Source organism: Hibiscus syriacus, unplaced genomic scaffold (assembly GCF_006381635.1).
Source record: "Hibiscus syriacus cultivar Baekdansim isolate YM2019G1 unplaced genomic scaffold, ASM638163v2 tig00111330_pilon, whole genome shotgun sequence".
Lineage (NCBI taxonomy): Eukaryota > Viridiplantae > Streptophyta > Magnoliopsida > Malvales > Malvaceae > Hibiscus > Hibiscus syriacus.
The window spans coordinates 1,260,836-1,283,088 of NW_024063059.1; the positions used below are offsets into that span (position 1 = coordinate 1,260,836).

At 32.8% G+C, this 22,253-nt stretch overlaps 2 protein-coding genes and 1 long non-coding RNA gene across 3 annotated transcripts; 1 reads left to right on the top strand and 2 right to left on the bottom strand.

The window, feature by feature from the left end:
* Positions 1-291: 291 nt before the first annotated feature.
* LOC120158536 (50S ribosomal protein L19-1, chloroplastic-like) lies at positions 292-2,605 on the top strand. Its single transcript, XM_039169355.1, has 5 exons — positions 292-330; positions 412-762; positions 1,252-1,338; positions 1,424-1,557; positions 2,295-2,605. Exons 1-5 carry the CDS (start codon positions 307-309, stop codon positions 2,401-2,403), a joined length of 705 nt encoding a protein of 234 aa, XP_039025286.1. The 5' UTR covers positions 292-306; the 3' UTR covers positions 2,404-2,605.
* Positions 2,408-16,048, bottom strand: LOC120158537. Its single transcript, XR_005519242.1, has 3 exons — positions 16,034-16,048; positions 15,254-15,257; positions 2,408-2,479 (listed from the first exon to the last, which is right to left on the bottom strand). It is a non-coding gene; the product is annotated as an uncharacterized LOC120158537 (long non-coding RNA).
* Positions 6,890-12,025, bottom strand: LOC120158535 (GATA transcription factor 26-like). The gene is made up of 8 exons (XM_039169354.1): positions 11,785-12,025; positions 9,939-10,280; positions 8,982-9,414; positions 8,592-8,664; positions 8,276-8,379; positions 7,851-8,037; positions 7,659-7,764; positions 6,890-7,320 (listed from the first exon to the last, which is right to left on the bottom strand). The coding sequence occupies exons 1-8, from the start codon at positions 11,822-11,824 to the stop codon at positions 7,016-7,018; spliced, it is 1,590 nt and encodes a 529-aa protein (XP_039025285.1). The 5' UTR covers positions 11,825-12,025; the 3' UTR covers positions 6,890-7,015.
* Positions 16,049-22,253: the final 6,205 nt, after the last annotated feature.

Genomic DNA, 22,253 nt, shown 5'->3' on the forward strand with positions numbered 1-22,253 from the left:
ATAAAGGTCTTTTATCTTAAAATAAAACTTTAAAAGTTAATCATAAAAATTAAAATAATTATTTAATCAAATTTTAAATATAATTTTACTAAAATAAAATATTAGATCAAAATACTCCATAAAATATGAACTAAAATAGACATTAAATACCGAGTGTTAATTTTAACATTATGCCCTATTAATTTCTCTGACAACGTTGTAGGTAGGGGCTTAGAAACCCAATCCGACCGGTTACAGAAGTCTATCTAAAGTTTGTCCCCAGTCTCTTCCCAAAACAGGTAAGTGTCTATACTCCATACTAACGCCATGGCTTCCCAACTCCTCCCTCAGGTAAATCCTTAGCCCCCATCAGCTTTTTCCTTAGCTTTCTTGATTTATCTTCAATAATTTCAATTTTGATTATATTTATAGGCACTGCATATGATCCCCATAAACCAAGCAAAGCCATTTCATCCAGTTAAGAACCTAGGGTTCTCTGCATTTCTGTCTTGTGGTCCTTCTCCGTTAACCACTTCCAAGGTTTCAGTGTCTGGGTCTCATTTGAAATTCCATTTTGTGTCCAATCTCAATTGTTTTGCTCGAAGGGATTTCATTGTGAGAGCGGAGTCTAACCCTGAAGCTGAAGCAAATGAAAATGGTGTTGAAGAACCCGAAATGAAAGCCGAAGCCGAAGTTGGAGCAGGAGAGGAGGGAGAAGGTGAGGTTGAAGAAGAGAAACCCAAAGAGCCATTTAAACCCCGGGTTAAAGGTGATATTATGGGGGTAATTTGATTCATCTTTTGCTGTTTTTTTTATGTTGATAATGCGTCTCTTTTATTCACTTATGTACAGGGATGGACCAGGGGCAGGTGGCAGCTGTCGTAGTTACTAAAATATCAAATTTCTATATATTTTAGATATTTTCTTTTTTATTGTAGGTTGGAAATATGTTTTCACCTCTTAAAATTTTATAGGTTAGTCTTTTCCTTAAAATTTTATAGGATCGTCCCCTCTAGCATAAAACCCTCCATCCCTGCTTATGTAGGAATCGAGAAAAGAATTAAACTTTTGGCATTGTGATTTCCTTTTGATATGCTTAATTTGTCTTATGAAAGATGATACCTATAACCCTTCTTTTTTGTTTACATGGTTGAGTCATTTCATAAAAAGAGCTTAACTTTGCTCAGCTAGTTTGAGAATCTTTTTTGAATACATTTGTGAATGACCGATTTTCTTTTTAATTTGATAATATAATTGCTGTTTTGCGAGTAGATACTGAATAAACAAGCAATTGAAGCGTCAGACAAGGAAAGGCCAACTCCAGATCTTAGGACTGGTGATATTGTAGAGATTAAATTGGTGATTCGAGTTTCTCGTTATCCATACTGGATTCCTTTTTATTATATGTTTTGATTGTTATTCTCATGCTTCCTTTGATTTACAGGAAGTTCCGGAAAACAAGCGTAGGCTGTCAGTGTACAAAGGTATAATCATATCAAAACAAAATGCTGGTATCCACACCACCATTCGAATTCGGAGAATTATTGCTGGCATTGGAGTTGAGATTGTATTCCCTGTGTAAGTATTTCTTTTATAATTATGCCTAATTGTTACGATGACCATATGACCATTTCCTTCATTTGGTTCAAGCACACTCGTTCATATGTTGGGCCTAATTAACCAACTAATGCATCATCTTGAATCTGAGAAAGAGAACTTGTGGGAGCTAGATTTCTGAATAATGTTCTTGAATTTATAAAAGTCGTGAAAATAAATAAGAACAGACAACGATTTTCATGATTTCACTTTTATGACTCTTTCTAGTCCTAGATTTATTTACTTTTTCCTTCTTCCTTTTTCTGTTATTGGGATGATTTTTATTGCATTTTATGAAACTTACTTTGGTAGAAGCTGAGATTAGCCTGAATGGATGACTATTAACGGTGCAGCCTAAGCATTGTCTCACCATAGTTGGCTAAAATCTTAGTTGAATTATGTTATGCATAAAGATCTTCGTGTTTACATACATTTAATTTGCATTGTTTCATCTCCTCGTATCAAAGAACGTCCTCAAACTGTTAATTGTTTACTTTTAGTGTTTCCAAACATCGTCCATGAAGTCGTACAGTTTGTTAAAATATCAGGCTTCTTTTGATGTTTTGTTGCTTGCCATGGAAGTCGAATTTCTTAAATTCGTCTTTTGCTCAAATTTTCCCTGTATATAAATCTGTAGTTTCTTATGATGATTCAGCTCACGGAATGCAGAATCATGTTTGTTGATCCATGTTTTATCATTTCTTAATTTATAACTGCAGTTACTCGCCAAACATAAAGGAGATTAAAGTCGTCAAACGCCGAAAAGTGAGGAGGGCGAGGCTGTATTATCTAAGAGATAAGGTTCCCAGGTTGTCAACTTTCAAATGAGAGATTCTCCCTAAAATTCCAGGCAGTTTCTTAGCTGCATACATGTTGTAAGAGCTTTAATTCTATGAACCTGTCTCTTTTCCTTTTAGTGTAAGATTTTGTCGAAAGCTTCGAGTTGATTTCGGAAAATGAATCCATATCTTCAATTATCTACTGAATCATTTCAATCTGCTACTTGTTAATACACTTAACTAGCCGTAAAGCAATGCTTCTTTCTTTAGTTATTTGCTTTGTCCATATCATCAGCAGGAAAGAGAAAGCATTGGTTCAAAACAATGTTTTTCCTCGTCTCAATTGCAACATAAATACTTATCTTCCACTTCAGTTTCTTAATGGAGTGTTGGATATAAATACTTGTATAAAGCCTCATTCAGAATATCTAGATTGTCGCTTAAAAACGCACACCTATGTAGACGTAGCCGCACGGAGGTGTTTTTGTTTACACAAATTTGTCCTTTGTAGAGATAGGAGTGGTTTTAGTTTAGCCTTTGAAAAATTAGAGAATTATAAAAGTTGTTCTTAAGCCTTGAAAAAGATACTAATTTGTTAGAAATTCTTAGTGTGAAGCTAAGGTAGTGGATGTAGACTTCATTGAAGAAATTGAACCACTCTAAATCTCTGTCTTATTGTGTATCTTTTTACTTTCACACCTAAATTTTTCAAAAGGTCAATTCACCATCTCTTGGTATTTTTTCAAGTGATCCATAAAACCTCAAATACCCTAACAACTTCTAAAAAGTAGCTTTGATTTTGTATTAATTCAATTTTATAATATAAATATTGTAAAAATATAGTAAGATTAAACTACAAATAGTAATTTCATAAAATTTATATAATCATATTTTTATTTTTTATTTAAAAATTATTCTATACATACATACTAAAATATAATTATTATACTATTATATAATATCTATACATATAAAAATATAATATTAAAATTTACCACATCTTTAATATTATAAATGTTTAAATGTTATGCTATAATCTTTTCTTATTTTATAATATTATTTATATTTTATAATATTTATTATAATATTATTTTTTATCATACTTATATATTTTTATTATATATATCATTAAACGCTGTCCATGAAAATTGCTCAATGCTTTGATAAAAATAAAAAATAAATTAAAAATTTCAGAATAGGATTTCAGTAGTAGTAAAAGTCAATCACATTGCTATACTGTTCCAACAATCAAGTACATTATTTTATGATTGAGATTTAATTTATTTTATGTTAGAATCAGATTTAAGTTCTATTAGTGTTTCATAAATTTATAATTTAATATTGAAAACATAACAAAAAATAAATTTATAATTAATATTATAAGGATAAAAAGTTATAACATAACAATATTATAAACAAAAAAATTATGAATTTGATTACGATATAAAATTATATTTTTGGTGTCCTTATTTTTAAAGGAATATTACACTTAATTTTATTATTGTGATTTAATTTTAAAAAATTCAAAGGGTTGTAGGTTAAATTTGTAAAATTTAGGATATTTTCAATGAAAAATATATCATATTCGCGTTCATGAAGCTGAAAAGAAGTGAACTACAAATTTTAGGGGTCCAAAGATTGGCAACTACAGCTGCCAATGGTGACTAACAACGAGCGATTGGCGACATAAGATTTTGATCGAATTCTTGAGTCAAATTAATATTTTATCTAAAATATAGGGTCAAAATTATACTTCATCTAAAATTGGATCTAATTAAAAAAATTACTTCTTTCACTAATGTGTTACATTGTCAAAAAAATTAGAATAAACATTTAAGTAAATAAAATGTAACAATCAATAATATAAGTAATCAAAATTTAATAAATTTATAAGGTAAATGATCGAAATGTAATATTTTCAAAACTTAAAGGAAAGTAATTATCTCATTAGTTTACCCATAATTTATTGAACAAACTTATAAGTTTTTACATATATAAATTATAGGGTAAATTAAATGTTTAGTATCTAAACTATTATTTTTGTTTTGTTTTGATATTCAAATTTTTATTTTTTTAAAATCATACCTAATGTTTAGTTTAGATTTCATTTTGGTACACTGTCGTTAAAATCTTAACAATGATATGTGTCACCATAAGATAATGACATGTAATCATTGAATTTTTTTAAAAAAAATATTACAGCATCAGTTCTATTAATTTTTAAACGATATGATATCAAATTGAAACTTAAACTAAATATCTATTTAAAACATTATACTAAATTATACTTTGTATCAAAGGCCAGTCATGTTACGTCATTGAACGGTCAAAATCAAACCAATAAAAAAGGCGGGAAACATATTAAACAAAACAAAATAAAACTTAAGAGAGAGAGAGAGAGAGAGAAAGCAGTCGGTACCATCATTTTAAAGGGGATTCGTTCTTCTCATTCAGATCAACGAGACTCAAAGAAGATGATATATGAGAACCGGACGGCGAACCCTTCCGGTTGCATAATGGAGGAGGTATGCCACGTGTCATCTTCAGAAGAGTCCCGCTTGCTTCGCTACTCTTCTTTTTGTGCCTTGGGATTTTGATGTCTCCAACTCAGGCTGGTGGAATCCGGCCGATATCACCAAGAGACAAACTATCAAATTACCCCCGAAGATCAGCTAATCTTCCACTCCAGATAGCAGTTCCTTATCGGAATAGCGGCTGTTGTATAACCGTATGAAATTATTATTTCACAGCTGGTATACCCGCAAACACAACTGCAATCGCAATTTAAATTCATCCTCCACCTCCTTCGACAACAACAGTAATGGCAAATTCGAATTCCAATTGAACGTTCCCGAAGACGATTTCCCAAGTTTATCATCTGATTATCCCCCTCCGAAAGATTGAAAATTTTCGGATTATGAATCTGTGAGTATAGATTTGGAAAGGGAGGCCAATGAATTATTTAAATCTTTAACGAAATGGAGTTTGAAGAATGATGGTGTGGTTCCAGAATTAGATCTTGAAAATCAACAAAATCGTGAGTTGGATGAAAGCTCGCAACCGGAACATCAACACAGCAGGACACTAATTGACGCACCAGATTCGCCGAATCACTTTCAACAATCACATTAGACGCAGACAGTTTCCGAGGCTAGCCCGATACCAGAGGTGATGGCTTTGGCTTTCACAATACTACCATCCATGGCATTGAAGATTGGAAGTGCATTACCAGAGATCACAACCCCCATTATTATCACCAGCACGAACACCAGTTGAAGCCGTTGGAGGATCCATTAACATTAACTATAATAGATTTAGGAGGGTTGCACCATCCAAGGTAGGGATTTAAATTACGGTTGTTGTTGTGTTTATCATGATTGCGACAATAGCAAATGTTATTATTATCACTGCGAATATCATAGTCGTACAATAATGATTTCTGACGAAACCTTTATCATTATATGACAACCGCTATTTTAATAATGAACCGTTATTTAAATCCCTAATTTAGGATCTTTATTCCCCCGTACTACACCTAAACCACATGTAATCCACTCAAAATCTTTATGTACATTTGGATTCACGGTTTCTAAAGATGCCAACTAAACTGGAATTCAATCAGTATAATGTCAAAAATAACCTCAACGATTATCAAAATTATTACTTTAGTTCGTATTCTTTTTATTTAGAACATTTTAACTTATAACGTTTTAAATTTTCTATAAGAATAACATGAACATTTTAGCTTATAACATTTTAATTTTTGGTAAGAATGACTCATATTAGATGAAAATTATTAGCTAACGAACAATTAATACACCTGATGTAATATTTTCATATACTTAATTACTAACACAACACATTATGTCATCAATTTAAGTGATGTGACATATCATATCATCACCTTAAATGAAGTACACATGTAAGAATATTACATCAACAACGGTTTATCAATTAATAATTTTCATCCAACAAATGACATTTTGACAAAAATTGAAATGTTATGAGCTAAGGTATTCTAAAAATAATAATAAAGACTAAAATGATCATTGTAATAAACTTTAGAATCTAATTTTATTCTTATGCCCGAATAACCACTTATCTAATGAATTTATCTTATGGATTTTTGAAATGGTTCATGATTATCTCTGATGTACATCATCTCATTTCTGCATAACTATGAGCTAGGCATGCAATACCATAAAAAGGTTGAAGGCATGCAACCACTAACATCTCCAAGCATGCTTGAATATTGAGAGTTTTTCCAACAATCTATTGATAAGGTACTTAAACTTTTAATATAAGATGGAGATAGAGATGCCATCAATCAAATGATATATGAAGGAATAAAAAAAGGCACTAACAAAGGCTAAATGGCAACTCTTCAGCATGCATCCCTTAAAAGTCATTTTCATAACCCTTTTATTCTACATTTTCATACAAAACTCTGGAAATTATTACCTCTTCTGCATTTTTTGAGATCTATATTACTTCAACCCATACAAAATTCAAGTTTGATAGGGTCAAGTGGAAAGAAAGAGCAACCATCAAACCTCATTCACAGACTTCGGTCTCTGTCATGCAAAATATGTCGACCCCGTTCATGGGATCTTGCAGAAGGAGCATAACATTTATAGTTCTAGTAATTAAACAACCCACTACTAGGGATGGACAAGATGCGAGTGTGCCGAGTTACTGCTAGTGCTTGCGTGCTGCCCGAAACTTGAAGTAGGATGAAGCAGTTCTGCCTGTGGGAATGAGCCATTGGGTGGCACATCCAGCAGCAAATCTTGGTCTGAGCATTCATCAACAAAACTGAGAGAGTCCAGCACCAGCGAGCTGCCATCGGGAGGCAATGCAAACAGGCTTCTCGGGCTAAAGCAAGAACCATCATTGTCTATGAGTTCCTTGTTTTCATATGCAGCCTTCATGATCCCTCTTTTTGGACTCTTTAAAGTCCTTGCTTCTGAAAAACGAAAAACAAGTTCTTTCTTGAGAAAAATGCCAGTGTAGCTAATAATTCAAACAGCTCACAGGATTGACACTTGACTTAAAGATTAAATTTTTTTTAGCTACAGAGAAAAAACTTCTTCATAATGTTTCATGTTTGCAAATTTATTTCTTTCATCCAGTTTATCAACTGTTCTTATTACTTTTTCGAAAAATCCCAGCTCGGTTATTTTCACTTAAAACATTCAATGTTACTATCAAGTTGTCAAATATAATTTAACATAATCTATTTCACACATATCTTATGCCAAAAAAGTTCATACAGCGCAATTCCAGCAGAGAATATTTTCTAACCTGGAATTTGACTGTCCCGTGATCTCTTCGTAGTTACCGAAGTATGCAATGTAATGGCATTTGGTCCTCTAGCAACAACCGACCCTCCAACATTTCTTTTACATTTCTGCAGCCAAAGAAAGGCTTTTAGACATCCAGTGGGCAGGACAAGTTCATGCCAAGGTGTCACCACTAAAGATAACCGATTCAAACCTTGAGTTCATGACAGCTTTCCACCCAATGAGATTTCGTCAAATTGAATAATGCAACTCGTTTTAAAGTCTTGCAATCTTCAGCTTTCACCCCAGGAACAGAGATATCAAAGACCCCTTCCTTGAGCAGTTGCTGAAAGTAACATAAGTTATCCTTGAATTGAGGGCTTTCAAACATGCTTTTGAGGCTGCAGATGTAAAGACAACTATCAGCAATTCCATTTTCCACATTATGTTTCAATCATTCTCATCATTAGCCATTACTGATTTTTGCCCCTTCCTTTTCCTCAAATACCAGATTTCCACTATATGTGCATCAGATACGATTGTAATACTATTATTACCGTAAATGCATCCCATTACACACAAAACATGAAAATGAAAGATGTTATTTTCCCTCACTTGATAAAAGAGTAAAATAGGTACCCCTCGGGGAGTTTGGCAATGTCAAGTGGAGGTAGATACTGCAATAACTGCTGCTGTTCGTCTTTTGTTAAATGCTTCACATACGCCTCAAAGTTGATAATATCCTGCAACACAAAAAAAAAATAGCATCACATATTTGAAAAAGAATATCTGCAGTGATGCGAATTGTTCATGGTAACTCTACCCTTCCTTAAGATGGAAGAATTATGTGAGATTTTTGAACATCCAGAGTCACTAACTGTAATCAAATTTACTGGTTATGAGTGCTCCATTAATAGTTTTTAACATATAAAAAAAAATGCATAAGGGAACTTACACCCAAATCTATGTTACACAGTGGTGAATTATGACTTTCCAGCATAAGTAATTTTTCATGTTGAACCTGGTCTCTGAAATGTAAGAAAGGAAAAGAAAAAATATATTAATCAACATGAAAGAATCATTCTCCCATATTTCCTCCCATTTACAGCATCTATTTGCTAATTCTTATGGCCAATGAGGGAATGAGTCATGAGTTGTGAGTCGTGATGACTAATAAATTGTCTTCCTGAAAAACTGCAGGTACAAAGATATTCCTACTCGGAGCTTTTGAGATAAGTTCCATGTCTTCCATTGCTGTAAGAATTGTACCATTTCCATAAATATATTTAACCTTTCTGAGTGGCCATGGTAAATTTTGATAAAATCTTAAAAGTACAAGATTTACCTCTTAAGTTGCTCACGCAGCATGCCCTGTCCAGCAGGGTTCTTTGCCTTCTCAATTCCATGTCCTGAAAATTTGATGCCCTTGATATCACTATATGCAGGGAAGCTTGATGAATGTGAATAAGCCTCATTCATTGAATATTGTTTGTTTTCAAACGAGAGTGAGCTAGCTTCTGATTCTTCTTCTCGAGCTATTGAGCTTGGATGTCTAATCAGAACGCTTCCATGTCCAATCTCAACGGAAACCATGGGAGTCTCACTCTCGAGAAGCAAATCTTCCTCAGAAGATCCAGAAAAATATGAAGACTGTTGTTCTTGTAAAATAGTATATAGATCTTTTGTAAGTTTCTCCACTGGAGATGGCTTTGGACAATTTACACATGTTTTTTTCTTAGAAGGTACCATTGAGTCCCACACATTAGATTGGGCAGGCCCTGGAGAAAAATTAAAAAGAAGACAAATCAGTTTTTGAGACCATTTTAAAATTATAAGCATGCAGCTAAAATGAGGCCACCGGCATCAGTCAAGCTTAAGTTGTCAATGAAGGTAAAATCTAAGGATGTAAATTAAAACATCAAGATGAACTGCTAAAGCCTAAAGGAGAAGATTTATTTTGACAAGGAAGGTATTATCCGAATCATGTAGTCAACACATTGTTTCCACTGAAAACTACACTTCCAATTCAGAAGTCTCAAAGATATAACAAGCCTTTTCATGCCAGCTGTTCATTGTGCATCAAGAAGTGTTAAACCATAACAATTAAATTTCAGGTAGAGATTCAACCATTTCCGGAATCATTTTTGATAATGCCAACGACGTCACTCATGAATCTCCAATGAGTTCAGAAGATAGACAGAGATATTCGACTGAATTTTAGTATTTGACCCTTTAATGACTAAAAATTGCAATTACTCCCAAACAGTTGGTCATGAGGAACACTAATGAAATTGTCGCCAACCTGTCAAGTCACTACCATATTGTGCACAGCTTTCAGAATTAGAAATGGCTGATCCAGAGCTTGATCTATTACTAGTATCTTCATCCACAAATTTACGAAAACACAGGTTGTAATCAGGGGAAACAATAGCTGTACAATCATTTGACTTTCTTTTCAGTGGTTTCACTTCTTTGTTCTTATTTATAGATATGCTCCTCACTATGGAAGCCTTATGATCCTCAGGTTCTGCCCGAGCATGAAGTGGGGTATATTTTGCAAGTGTCCCTTTTGTTCTCCACCGCGATCCACACGCATTACACAATACTGGCTTCTCCGGAGGTCCATTGCGCCAAAGAGGAGTACCTATCACAACACATTGTTCACAGTAAGAATAGAGAGATTAACACAAGATATTTAAATTGTGATATGCTTATGGATCTTGCAAAATGGCAAGAAACATTTGCCAAATTTATAGATATTTAAAGGGCCAATGCCTTGAGGGGAGAAAAAAAGTGCATAAAGAGTTTAGAATATTCTTAGCCAAGTTCAAACACAAAAACATCATCACATAAGTCTTCTTCAAATTATGGTCAAAAGGATAAACATCTTTAGTCTATCAAAGACAGACTTGTGTAATAATGAAAGTCAAGCGAAACTTGCATTTAGCCTCAAAAGATAATATTTGCAAATACCAGTTTAGAGCTTAAGGTTCGAAGCAATTTCCAAAAGACATTCAGGATTGATGCCCTTTCCTAACCCAAAGAAAACAAGGATTATCGTGCCTCCCGTGACATTTTTACTTGTGACATTTTTACACTCATCGATGACCAGAAAATTTCGAATTCCAGTGTCACAGTAATGGGTGCATACAGTAAGTTCAGAGACTATAAAACACTTCAAGTATTTGATTAATGGTGCACTAAATTTTAAACTCAGAAGTCATTCAGACTGTTTAAATCCAAATGATACTTATGAGGTTGAATTGCTTAAAATCTAATGAGTCAATACAATTAACTTCAAAATAGGATTGAATGATATCCAGAACAAGAGCGAATAATAACAAAAAAGGGGTTTAAAATGAACAAAGTGCAACTCTTAAAAAATGGTTCAGATTTGTATTGGAGTCCATTGGAGTTGAACAATTCCTATCAGTAAAGAACAAAATGTTTGGAACAAACATAAGAGTGCTTCCTTCTTTAACACTGAATTTTAAACCAATGCTTATTTAGGAACTCATGGCAATTGGCAGGTGCACCAGCAAAGGAACAAAACGATGATGTTGCAAGAAAATACATTCAATTCAATAGAAATGAAGAGAAATGAGGTTTGACTTCATTATTAAGCTTAAAAACGTCATTGGAGCAATGGGAAACCAATACCAATCAAATACTGAATCTAAAACTGCCAAGAATTCAACAGCATATGCAATTCCCAGTATCCATGCAATTCAGACTCATTTTCCCATGGGAGATACGCTCTAGATTTGAGCACTAACCTCAAGAGATATACAAGGTTGAAAGAAACAATAGAATTCAATACCAAACTCAAGTATATGGACTGAGAAAAGAAACACTTGTTGTTCTATATCCATATACAAACAGAATAACACAAAGAATAGAATGTATTCTAAGATTTATTATCTTTGTCCATATGATCTGTTTCTACATAGACATTCCCCTTCCAAATTCCAATGAAAGAATTATTTAGCCAAGCAAATATAAAAACTCATACACCAAAAACACTGATTTAAAGAAAAAGGTTGAACATTTACAATCTATCCCAGAACTCAAAATTCATTTCTTTCTAAAGCTTTATATATATATATATATATATATATATATAGTTAACTGGAGAAACAATAACTCACTTGTAACTCCACAGTGATAGCATGGACCTTGCTTGCCCATATCTCTCTTTTTCTCAAGGAAAGAAAAATGAATAAAAAGAACAGAATAAAAATTTGGTGAAAAAGAGAGTAAAAAAGATCTATTTATTGACAAAAACTTCTACTAAAAATTGAAAGCGCTTTATATAAATTTAATTGATTTCTTCAAGCTTTATATGACACATTCAACTGGTTATTAGAGGTTTTCCTGCAACAACACAGAAAGTAAATTTAGTTTGCAGAACAACACAAAATGAAAAATACCAAGAAGAGCTTTTATGTCCTTATAATCAGTCCAATAAACGTAAAAAAAAACAAGAGGAAGAAATGAAAGATTTTAGAGATGCGTATTGAGCGTAGAATTTGTGTAAAAAAAAGAAAGAAAAAAGGAGAAGACTATTGAGAGGAATCTAATAAATGGATGCGGAAGGAGGAAGGTTAAATGGGAAAGAGAAAGGAAAAGAAAAGGAGATATCAGTGTCTAGTGTGTTTTGTGTTTGTGTGCATTATATATTTTTTATATTAAAGAGAAAAATAAAAAGTAAAAACCAGATTTATTTCTTTTTGCGTTCTTATTTATGATATTATTTGTTAGCCAATAAGGTATTTGAGGTTTTGTAGTTTAAAAAATATCAGTGTGATTTTTGTATTATTTTGTAATATAATATTTTAATTTAAAAAATAAATTAAATGTGATTTTTTATTAACGTTTTGATTCGTTAATTATAACAATATTGGATTGTCAATTCATAATGTTGACGTAGTGGTCTACAGTGTTAATTTGGCAATCCATTTGTCATGTTTAATTTATCAATTTAGCCAATTTATCATATCATCCACCACATTAATATGTCACTCTAATTGTCATGTCAGTATCGTGGACTGTCACATCAACATCGTAAACTGCCACCGATGAAAAAATGTTAGTCAAATAATCACATTTGATTTATTTTTTAAGTTTGAGTACCGCATTTAAAGGAAAATAATATGTGGGTCACATTAATTTTTTTCTCAAAAGTTAGGTCACATTTGATTTATTTTCCTATTTATTATCACTAATTGTAGGTATACATATTCAAAATATAAATTATAAATACATAAATTATATTAAGAATAATACATTTTTGGGTAAATTAATTTATTATGTAAGTAAACTTCTTATTAAAAATGGTTATAATGAAATTTCAAAATAATGGATATATATTATTTTTATCTAAAATTTTTTTTTGCATATTTCTAATAAATTAATGTTGGAATTATATTGCATTAGAAATTGATTTCTAATAAATTATTGTAGGAATTCTATTTGTCAATATACATGCAACACCAAATGTGTAATATAATTTATAATAAATTACATGGTCAATTACGTATTATTCATTTAATTATTTGTACATTTTTGTTTTGGTCAAATTATTTTTATAAAGTTATATATCTAAAATTATGTTTTGTTTTGTTTTGTTTACCCATAATTAAAAAAATAACAAAATTATTGATGTGATAATTTATATTTTTTTAAAATAGCATGAGTTTGTATCATGATAACACGTCAATATCATTATTAATTTTTTAATGATGAATGGTAAAAATAAAATCAAAATGTATTGTTTAATATGATTCAGTGAAGAAATATTTAAGTGTTTGAAATAGAATCACACAAATAATTGATATAGTTAAGTGATTAAATACATAATATATCTTAAATAATATTAACTATAATACATTTTTACATATTTGTTGTTGCATAGACTTTTCATCTTTGTTGGTGTGTATTTAAAGGTGTTTTTACTCATAAACCACCCTAACAACGAAAATATTACATGTCAGACACTTTTTCTCCAAATATTACTGAATTAATACCCTTTATGATAAAAGCGCGGATCATGAAGCGCTCCTTCACGGGGTTCTATCCGAGCTAGCGCCACAGTGGAAAGGCGTATATCATAAGGCATGCCTTCCAGTGTTCTGTCTGAGCTGGCGCCACGTTTAAAGGCGTAGATCATGAAGAGCACATTCGCTGGGAAATCTGACACGTACAAGAAGGTGTGTATCATGAGGCATCCCTTCTATTATTCACCTTGAATTATTACGCACTCTATTATTACCCGAGCCTTAAGTCTCGGCTATTCACCCATCCTCCTCCCCTATAAATACCCCGAATGCAAACATCAAATCACACCAAAATTACTTTCACATTCTTCCTTCTATCAATTCCTTCTATCAAGCTACGTAGATTTTGTTATAGTTTTTAGAAGATAAAATTATTTTTTTATTATATTATATTTATTTTATATTTAATTATTTGACCAAAATTTATTGTACTAATTATTTTCTATTATTTTTTGTGATTGTAAAATGGAAAGCGAGATCATATCTCGAGACATTTTGTCGATACGGTAATAATATTAAATTATGTTATTTAAATTATTATGATTTTTATTTATTTTTTAGCATTAATTTATATTTTAATTCATATACTATTTATTTAATTAGGTATATTTCAGCTATTGTTTTTACAAATATAGGACTCTCAATCTTTCAAACCCTTAAACTCTCAAAATGAGGCGCATTTCAGCTATTGTTTACTATGATGGAGAAATTCAGAAAGATGAAACCGATGTTGTCTTCGCATCAAATCATCATGTCATAATATCCTTCAAGAAAAACAACTTTCTTGATGAGTTGATCACTAAAATTTCAAGGAAGATTCATGTTGGAAGTACTAGAAGACTGTCCTCACTTCAATATAGATTTCTAACTGCACTATTTCTGTTAACTTATACAACGTTCGAACTCTCCAACGATGACAATGTTGTTATGATGGTTGATGTTCATAATCAAAATTTAGACGCTGATACACAAATGTATGCCACACATTTGCGAATGTGTCTGCGGTTCGTAGTATGTCGTTATGCTCCCACTATGGGATGGCTCAATAAGCTGATCAAGTTGATAGCCCAACTCAAGTAATGTGTAATTATTTTAACTCGTTAATGGGAAATCCACATCCTGGTACCATCACATCAAGTTCAATGGAGAGACATTCATCAGCAACTTGTTACAATCTCCACTGAGGTGGCTCCACGAATAATCCGTATGACAACATCGCTTCCAGTTCAAGGGGAAGGCATTCATCTACCAATTTCTTTGACCTGAATATAGAGATTTTATCGATACGACAATATGTTTAGTACCCATTTGATTCCTTCAAGTTCCAGGGAGAGGCATTCAACTACGAGTTTCTTCGACCTCAATATGGAGATGCATGTGGCACAACACTCAGTTTAAAACCTATATGACACGATGCCTTCAAGTTCAAGGAAAGTCATTCAACTACCAACTTGTTCGACCTAAATATCGACATCACAGAGGAACCCTCAACTCCAACAGAGGAACCCTCATCTCCAGCAAAAAAAACTCTTCGTGAGCCAGGTGCGGATGGTGCTAAGACAAGACTATTCATTGAGCCAAAATCACCGCAGTTTGACATGAACTCTGATGATGATGATTTAGATGAAGTTCCTACAAATACGATACACACGAAACCTCCAATACATATGTATGAAGCTAACTATGGTGTAATGTACGAGCCATAATTTACGGATATGTCTAATATTTGTGATTATCTATTTCGAGGAGGATTTCTTCGTATGAGTTGCTTATCCTTGTCACTTTCATCATCATCATCATCATCATCAGTAGAAGCTACATTTTGTTGATAAGGGACAGATGAAGATGTAGAATCTCCATAGAATAAAGACCCTATAGGTGTATGACTAGCCATCCCACCACTTATGAAAACTGTAAAAATTACGAAAACATCAACATCGGTGAATGCAAAAACTGAGCTGGAGGTGTCTATGTCTCTGGTGAAGCATCACCTGCCAAATAAGCAACATATGAAGACCACACTAGATCTATAAGCATGGGAATATATCCGCCATGAGGTGTCATAAAACCCTGTGGTGGTGGCATATAAAATGATTGTGGTGGCATCAGAAATGGTTGTGGTGTCATTTGAAATTGCTGGGGTGGCATCTGAAATTGATGTATGATATAAATTGGTATAGACGGTGGTTGTTGTGATGGTTCTGGTACTATAGCCGAGGATGATCCGGAAGCGCCTACTCTTCGTCCACGAGTCGAGGGACGATGATGTTGTGACGGTGGATGCTTTTCTCAACGCTGATGAATGCTCCCGTCTCATCATTCATCGAAAAGTAGGAACAACTTTGTTGAAAACATTTTGTTGTTTCGATATAACAAATTAAGTATAAATGAATTTTAAGATTTTACAAATGATTTTCTAAGTATATTTGATTTAATTACTCGAATATCAAATTATTACTCCAAGTCTTCAAGATCAATTTCAAACTTTACTAAATGTGTAAAATTGTGTTTTATACTTAATATATTTTTGAAACAATTTTCATAAAGTATTTTGAACCAAAATCAAGCCTAAAATCAATTTTTCAAAGTGATGCATCGATGCACCATGGAATAAATTGAACATCGAATGCATTGCATGCATCGATGCACATACTATGCATCGATGCACTCAGAGTTTTATGAAAACATCGAATGCATTTGATGCATCGATGCACCAACTATGCATCGATGCACTCTGGCTATTTTGAAACATCGAATGCATTTCATGCATCGATGCACTCTCAGTGCACCGATGCACTAAGGGTCCAACGGTCAAAATATTTTAATTTTACACTTGATGCACCGATGCACCTTGGGTATGCATCGATGCACTGACGCTCCCAACTGATTTAATTAATTATTTTCACACTTAAATGGCTCTATTGACTCCACTAATCATCCCCAACGTTCAGAATCATTTGAAGGTGTATTTAAACAAGCTTAGAAGCCATTGATCAACAACAAGAAAACACAAGAAACAAGAATCAAGAGAGAGTCAAAGAGAAAGCATCAAACTTCAAGTTTGAACATTTCAAGCCTATTTTTCATTCAATATTCATTTTTCTTTCAAGAACACTACTTGTACTCAATTGTATTCATTTTTTAGTGTTCTTTTCTTTGTTCTAGAATTGTACAAACAATCTACCTTATGAGGATTTCCTTGTAAGTTTGCAAATTTATAATCTTCTCTTTGAGAAAGAGTGTTCTCAAGAATTGGGGTATATTCTTGAGGGAGTTGGAAGGTTATCTCTTTGGCCTCAAAAGAAAGAAAAAATTAATGAATTTGTTGGAAAACCCTTAGTGTGGATAGCTAAGGTAGTGGACGTATACTTTGGTTGAGAAAGTCGAACCACTCTAAATCGTTGTGCAAATCTTTTCAATTTTCTGCAAAAGCTTCCACCAAAATTTTAATTGCTAATTCACCCCCTCTTGGCTAATTCCATCGATCGATTAACTCAACAATTGGTATCAGAGCCTCACTCATTTGAAGGTTTAATCACCTCTTGAGTTGATTCGGGAAGAGTTACATCGATTATCAAGTCATCAATGGTCTCTACTTTAAATGTCGACTCCGATCTCGATTCGATGTTCGTCAACAAGCCTCCTTTCTTCAATGGAGCTAACTATGCCTATTGGAAGAATAGGATGATGTATTTCATTAAGCAAGTGACATGGGAGCATGGAATGTTGTAGAATATGGATATATCAAGCCTCTCATCATCCAAGATTATGGAGTAAAAGAGAGACAAGAATGTTCCAGCTCAACTCCAAAGCCACCCATATAATATTTGTGCTCTTGGGCCAGATGAATATGGAATAGTTTCATCATGTACAACCGCCAATGAAATAGGATAAACTACAAGTCACTCATGAAGGCACCGACGAGGTAAAAGAATCTAAAATTAGTCTTCTAACACATAGCTATGAAAATTTCAGGATGAAACCAAATAAAGATATCAAAGCTATGACGGATAGATTCTCAACGATTGTCAATGGTCTCAAATCATATGGAGAGATCATTCCAAATGAAAAGCTTGTGAGGAAGTTAGTTTACTCATTTCCAAAATTGTGGCAATCCAAGAAGACGACAATCATCGAGGCTAATAACCTAAAGTCCTTAACTCTTGAAGAGCTAATTGGTTCCCTCCTCACTCATGAAATGATGCTTGAAGATGAGGTGGACCTCGATAAGATTGACGAGACACCAAAGGAGAAGGAGAAGAAGAAAAACATTGGAGTTGCTCTCAAATCCACAAAAATAAGAGTGATTCGGATGAAGATGACGATGACGAGAAAATGGCATTGTTTGCCAAACGGTTCAGAAAAATGACGAGACCTTACCGAGGAAGAAAATTCAAACGAAATGAAGGCCTAAAAAATGAACCAAGAGAGAAGGACCCTATCATTTGCTATGAATGCAAAAAGCTGGGGCATGTCAAATATGATTGCCCATAATTGAAAAGAAAGGGTCAATCAAAGAATAAGCACAATGCTCATGTGGCTACATGGAGCGATGAAGAAGGTTCCGATGAAGAGGACTTGATGGCATTCGGGGAAGATTCTAAGGTAACCTCTAACTCATCTGAATTAGATGATTTATCTTATGTTGAGTTATTAGAGGAATATAATGGGTTGGCTTCGGATTATGAGAAACTGTTTTTAAAATATAAAAATGATGTCTCAAAATTGAAAAATGAAAATAAGCTCATATCCAAGACCAACAATGATTTTGAAAGTAAAATCAAAGATTTGCAAATCAAACTAGAAGAGTTTGAAAAGAAAAATTCGGATTTGCAAAATTTACTTTCAAAAGTCAATGATGATCATCAAAAGAAAATTGATGATCTTAAAGCTTCTTTTGATAAAGTTGGAACAAAACATTTTGAAAATGGAGAAAATTCAAAATCCAACTTTGTTAGAAAAAGTTTTAAAAACTATAATCATAGAGGTCCTTGAAGAACCTCTAATGGAAAAATCGTTAGAAGTATATGAGTTCCTAAAGGACTCATTACTACTAAAGATAAGGATATCATACACAAATGGATACCTAAGGGGACTAGGATTTTGGAAACTAATGAATATGGACCCAAACGAATTTGGGTACCAAAAATTAGAAATTAATCTATGTTTGTAGGAAAATGAGCATTGCTACAAGGCACGGGAAACAAATTCAAACTCATGGTACCTTGATAGTGGATGCTCAAGACACATGACCAGGGACAAAAGCAGGTTCATAGAGCTTAACGCCAAAAATGGAGGAGAAGTGACTTTTGGTGATAATTCAAAAAGGTCACATTAAAGGTATAGGTACAATAGGTAATACCTCTTCCATACAAATTAAAAATGTTTTATATGTGAATGGGTTAAAGCATAATCTTTTGAGTATTAGTCAATTATGTGATAAGGGATTCAATGTCATGTTTGAAACTAATGGTTGTAAAGTCATTTACATTGCATCTAATCGGATTATACTTGTTGGTCATAGAATAGGAAACATTTACATGGTGCATTTAGATTCTATTGATATTACTAATTTATGCCTAGTTGCTAAGGATGAGCATGATAGTTGGTTATGGCATAGGAGACTAGGACATGCTAGTATGAGCATTTTGCAACGGCTAATTCAAGGTGATTTAGTTCGAGGGTTGCCTAAACTAAAATTTGACAATGATAAAATATGTGATGCTTGTGCTAAAGGAAAACAAAAGTGAGTTTCTTTTAAATCCATTAACGATGTATCAACTATTAGAGTATTACAATTGATCCACTTAGATCTTTTTGGGCCATCTAGAACTACTAGCTTGGGTGGAAAACAATATGCATTTGTCTTGGTAGATGACTATTCTAGATATACTTGGGTTATATTCTTAAGTACTAAAGATGAAGCATTATAAAAATTCATCACGTTTTCAAAAGTAATCCAAAACGAAAAAGGTTACTCTATAACTAGTGTTAGGAGTGATCATGGAATTGAATTTGAAAATCTTGGATTTACTGAATTTTGTAATTCAAATGGTATTAGCCATAATTTTTTAGCACCTAGAACCTCTCAACAAAATGGAGTTGTTGAGAGGAAAAATCGAACTTTAGAAGAAATGGCTAGAACCATACTTTGTGAAAACAATTTGCTAAAATATTTTTGGGCGGAAGCCACAAATACCGCTTGTTATGTTATTAATCGAATAATGATTAGGCCTATTTTAAAGAAAACCTTTTAAAACTAAAAAGCCTAACATTAGCTATTTTCATCCTTTTGGATGTAAATGTTTTGTTTTAAACAACGGTAAAGACAATCTTGGCAAATTTGATGCTAAAAGTGATGAAGGAATTTTTCTGGGTTATTCCTTAAATTCTAAAGCTTATCGAGTATTTAATAAAAAAAACTTTGGTTGTAGAAGAGTCTATACATTTTGTTTTCGATGATAATCTCCTTCCGAGGAAGGATTCTTGTTTGAATGATGATGTAGGTGTTATAAATACAAATGATGTTAGACATGACATTGGAGAACTATCATCAAAGGAAGAAACGAAAGATGAGGAAACCCATGATCCTCTCGAGAATCCAACCATTGAAGAAAGGGAAATATCTTACCCAAGAGAGTACAACTATGTCAAGGATGGTGAAATTATAGGTGATTCATCCAAAGGGGTAACAACTCGATCTTCTCTTAGAAATATTTGTAATTATGTTGCATTTATCTCATGCATAGAGCCTAAGAATATTAAAGAAGCAATAAAAGATGAACATTGGATTATGGCTATGCAAGAAGAGTTAAATCAATTTGAGAGAAGTAAAGTTTGGACATTAGTTGAAAGGCTTAGTAATAAATCTATTGTAGGTACTAGATGGGTATTTAGGAATAAGCTTGATGAGAGTGGTAATATAGTGAGAAACAAGGCTAGACTTGTTGCTCAAGGGTATACTCAAGAAGAAGGCATAGACTATGATGAAACATATGATCCCGTAGCTAAGATGGAAGCAATTAGAATTTTATTAGCATTTGCATGCTTTCATGAATTTAAATTATATCAAATGGATGTTAAAAGTGGATTTTTAAATGGTTTTATAAAAGAAGAAATGTATGTGGAACAACCTCCAAGTTTTGAAGATTCAAAATTTCCAGATCATGTTCTTAAATTGACAAAAGCGCTTTACGGTTTAAAACAAGCTCCTAGAGCTTGGTATGAAAGATTGTCAAACTTTTTAATTAAAAAAGATTTTCAAAAGGGAAGGTTGACACTACATTGTTTTTAAAGCATAAAAGTAAAGATTTATTAGTAGTTCAAATTTATGTTGATGATATAATATTTGGTTCTACTAATGATGTTCTTTGCCAAGAATTTTCTAAGCTAATACAAAGTGAATTCGAGATGAGCATGATAGGGGAGCTCTCATTTTTATTGGGACTCCAAATCAAGCAAAGAAAAGATGACATCTTCATTAATCAAGCTAAGTACGTCAAAGACATGCTCAAGAAGTTTGGACTGGAAAATGGGAAACCACATGACACTCCAATGAGCTCATCAACAAAGCTTGACATAGATGAAGGAGATAAATGTGTGGATGTTAAATTATATAGGTCAATGATTGGTTCTTTGCTTTATCTAACTGCAAGTAAACCAGACATTATGTTTAGTGTTTTCTTATGTGCTAGATTTCAATCATGCCCTAAGGAATCACATTTACTAGTTGTTAAGAGAATCTTTAGATACCTTAAGGACACTCCTAGTTTAGGACTTTGGTATTCTAGAGACTCTAGTTTTAGCTTGCATGCCTTCTCTGATGTGGATTATGGAGGATACAAATTAGATAGGAAAATCACCTCCAGTACTTGCCAATTCCTTGGAAATATGCTGATTTCTTGGTTTTCAAAGAAACAAAATTGTGTTACATTATCTACCACTGAAGCAGAATATATTTCAGCCGGTAGTTGTTGTGCATAAGTTTTATGGATGAAATAACAACTTTTTTATTATGGAATTGAAGTAGTTACCATTCCTATCAAGTGTGACAGTACTAGTGCTATTTGTCTCACTAAAAATCCCATCCAACACTCTAGAACTAAGAATATTGAAATAAGACATCACTTCATTAGAGACCATGTCGCTAAGGAAGATGTAGTTCTAGAATTTCTTGATACTTTGCATCAATTAGTAGATATCTTTACAAAACCTTTAGACAAAGAAAGATTTTGGACACTTAGGAGAGAATTAGGTTTAACTGATCTAACTTCACTTAGTTTTTAAAATAATTTTAATATTTTTAAGAATAAATGAAAAATGCTTATAATATTAATTTTTGATTGCATTTATTGATATTAGTTAGGGGGAGTTTATGTTCTTTGGTGAAAATTAATTTTATGTTCAAATGTTGTTTAAGGATTAATTTGATTGATTGAACATGATTAATTTTCAATATATGAGTTGTCAATACCACTAGAGCTAATTAATTTAGTATTTTTAGTGTTTAAAATGGATTTTTGTCATTTTTGTGCTTCATGCATCGATACACTTAACAGTGA

What these genes read in the sequence shown, in the direction of transcription:
- LOC120158535 (XM_039169354.1), bottom strand. Translation starts at nt 11,824, where the DNA reads ATGGGCAAGCAAGGTCCATGCTATCACTGTGGAGTTACAA. An exon ending in CTATCACTGTGGAGTTACAA is followed by an intron (nt 10,281 to 11,784) that starts GTGAGTTATTGT and finishes GTGTTGTGATAG; the next exon opens with GTACTCCTCTTTGGCGCAAT. An exon ending in ATATGGTAGTGACTTGACAG is followed by an intron (nt 9,415 to 9,938) that starts GTTGGCGACAAT and finishes ATTTTTCTCCAG; the next exon opens with GGCCTGCCCAATCTAATGTG.
- LOC120158536 (XM_039169355.1), top strand. Translation starts at nt 307, where the DNA reads ATGGCTTCCCAACTCCTCCCTCAG. An exon ending in TTAAAGGTGATATTATGGGG is followed by an intron (nt 763 to 1,251) that starts GTAATTTGATTC and finishes TTTTGCGAGTAG; the next exon opens with ATACTGAATAAACAAGCAAT. An exon ending in GTTGAGATTGTATTCCCTGT is followed by an intron (nt 1,558 to 2,294) that starts GTAAGTATTTCT and finishes TTATAACTGCAG; the next exon opens with TTACTCGCCAAACATAAAGG.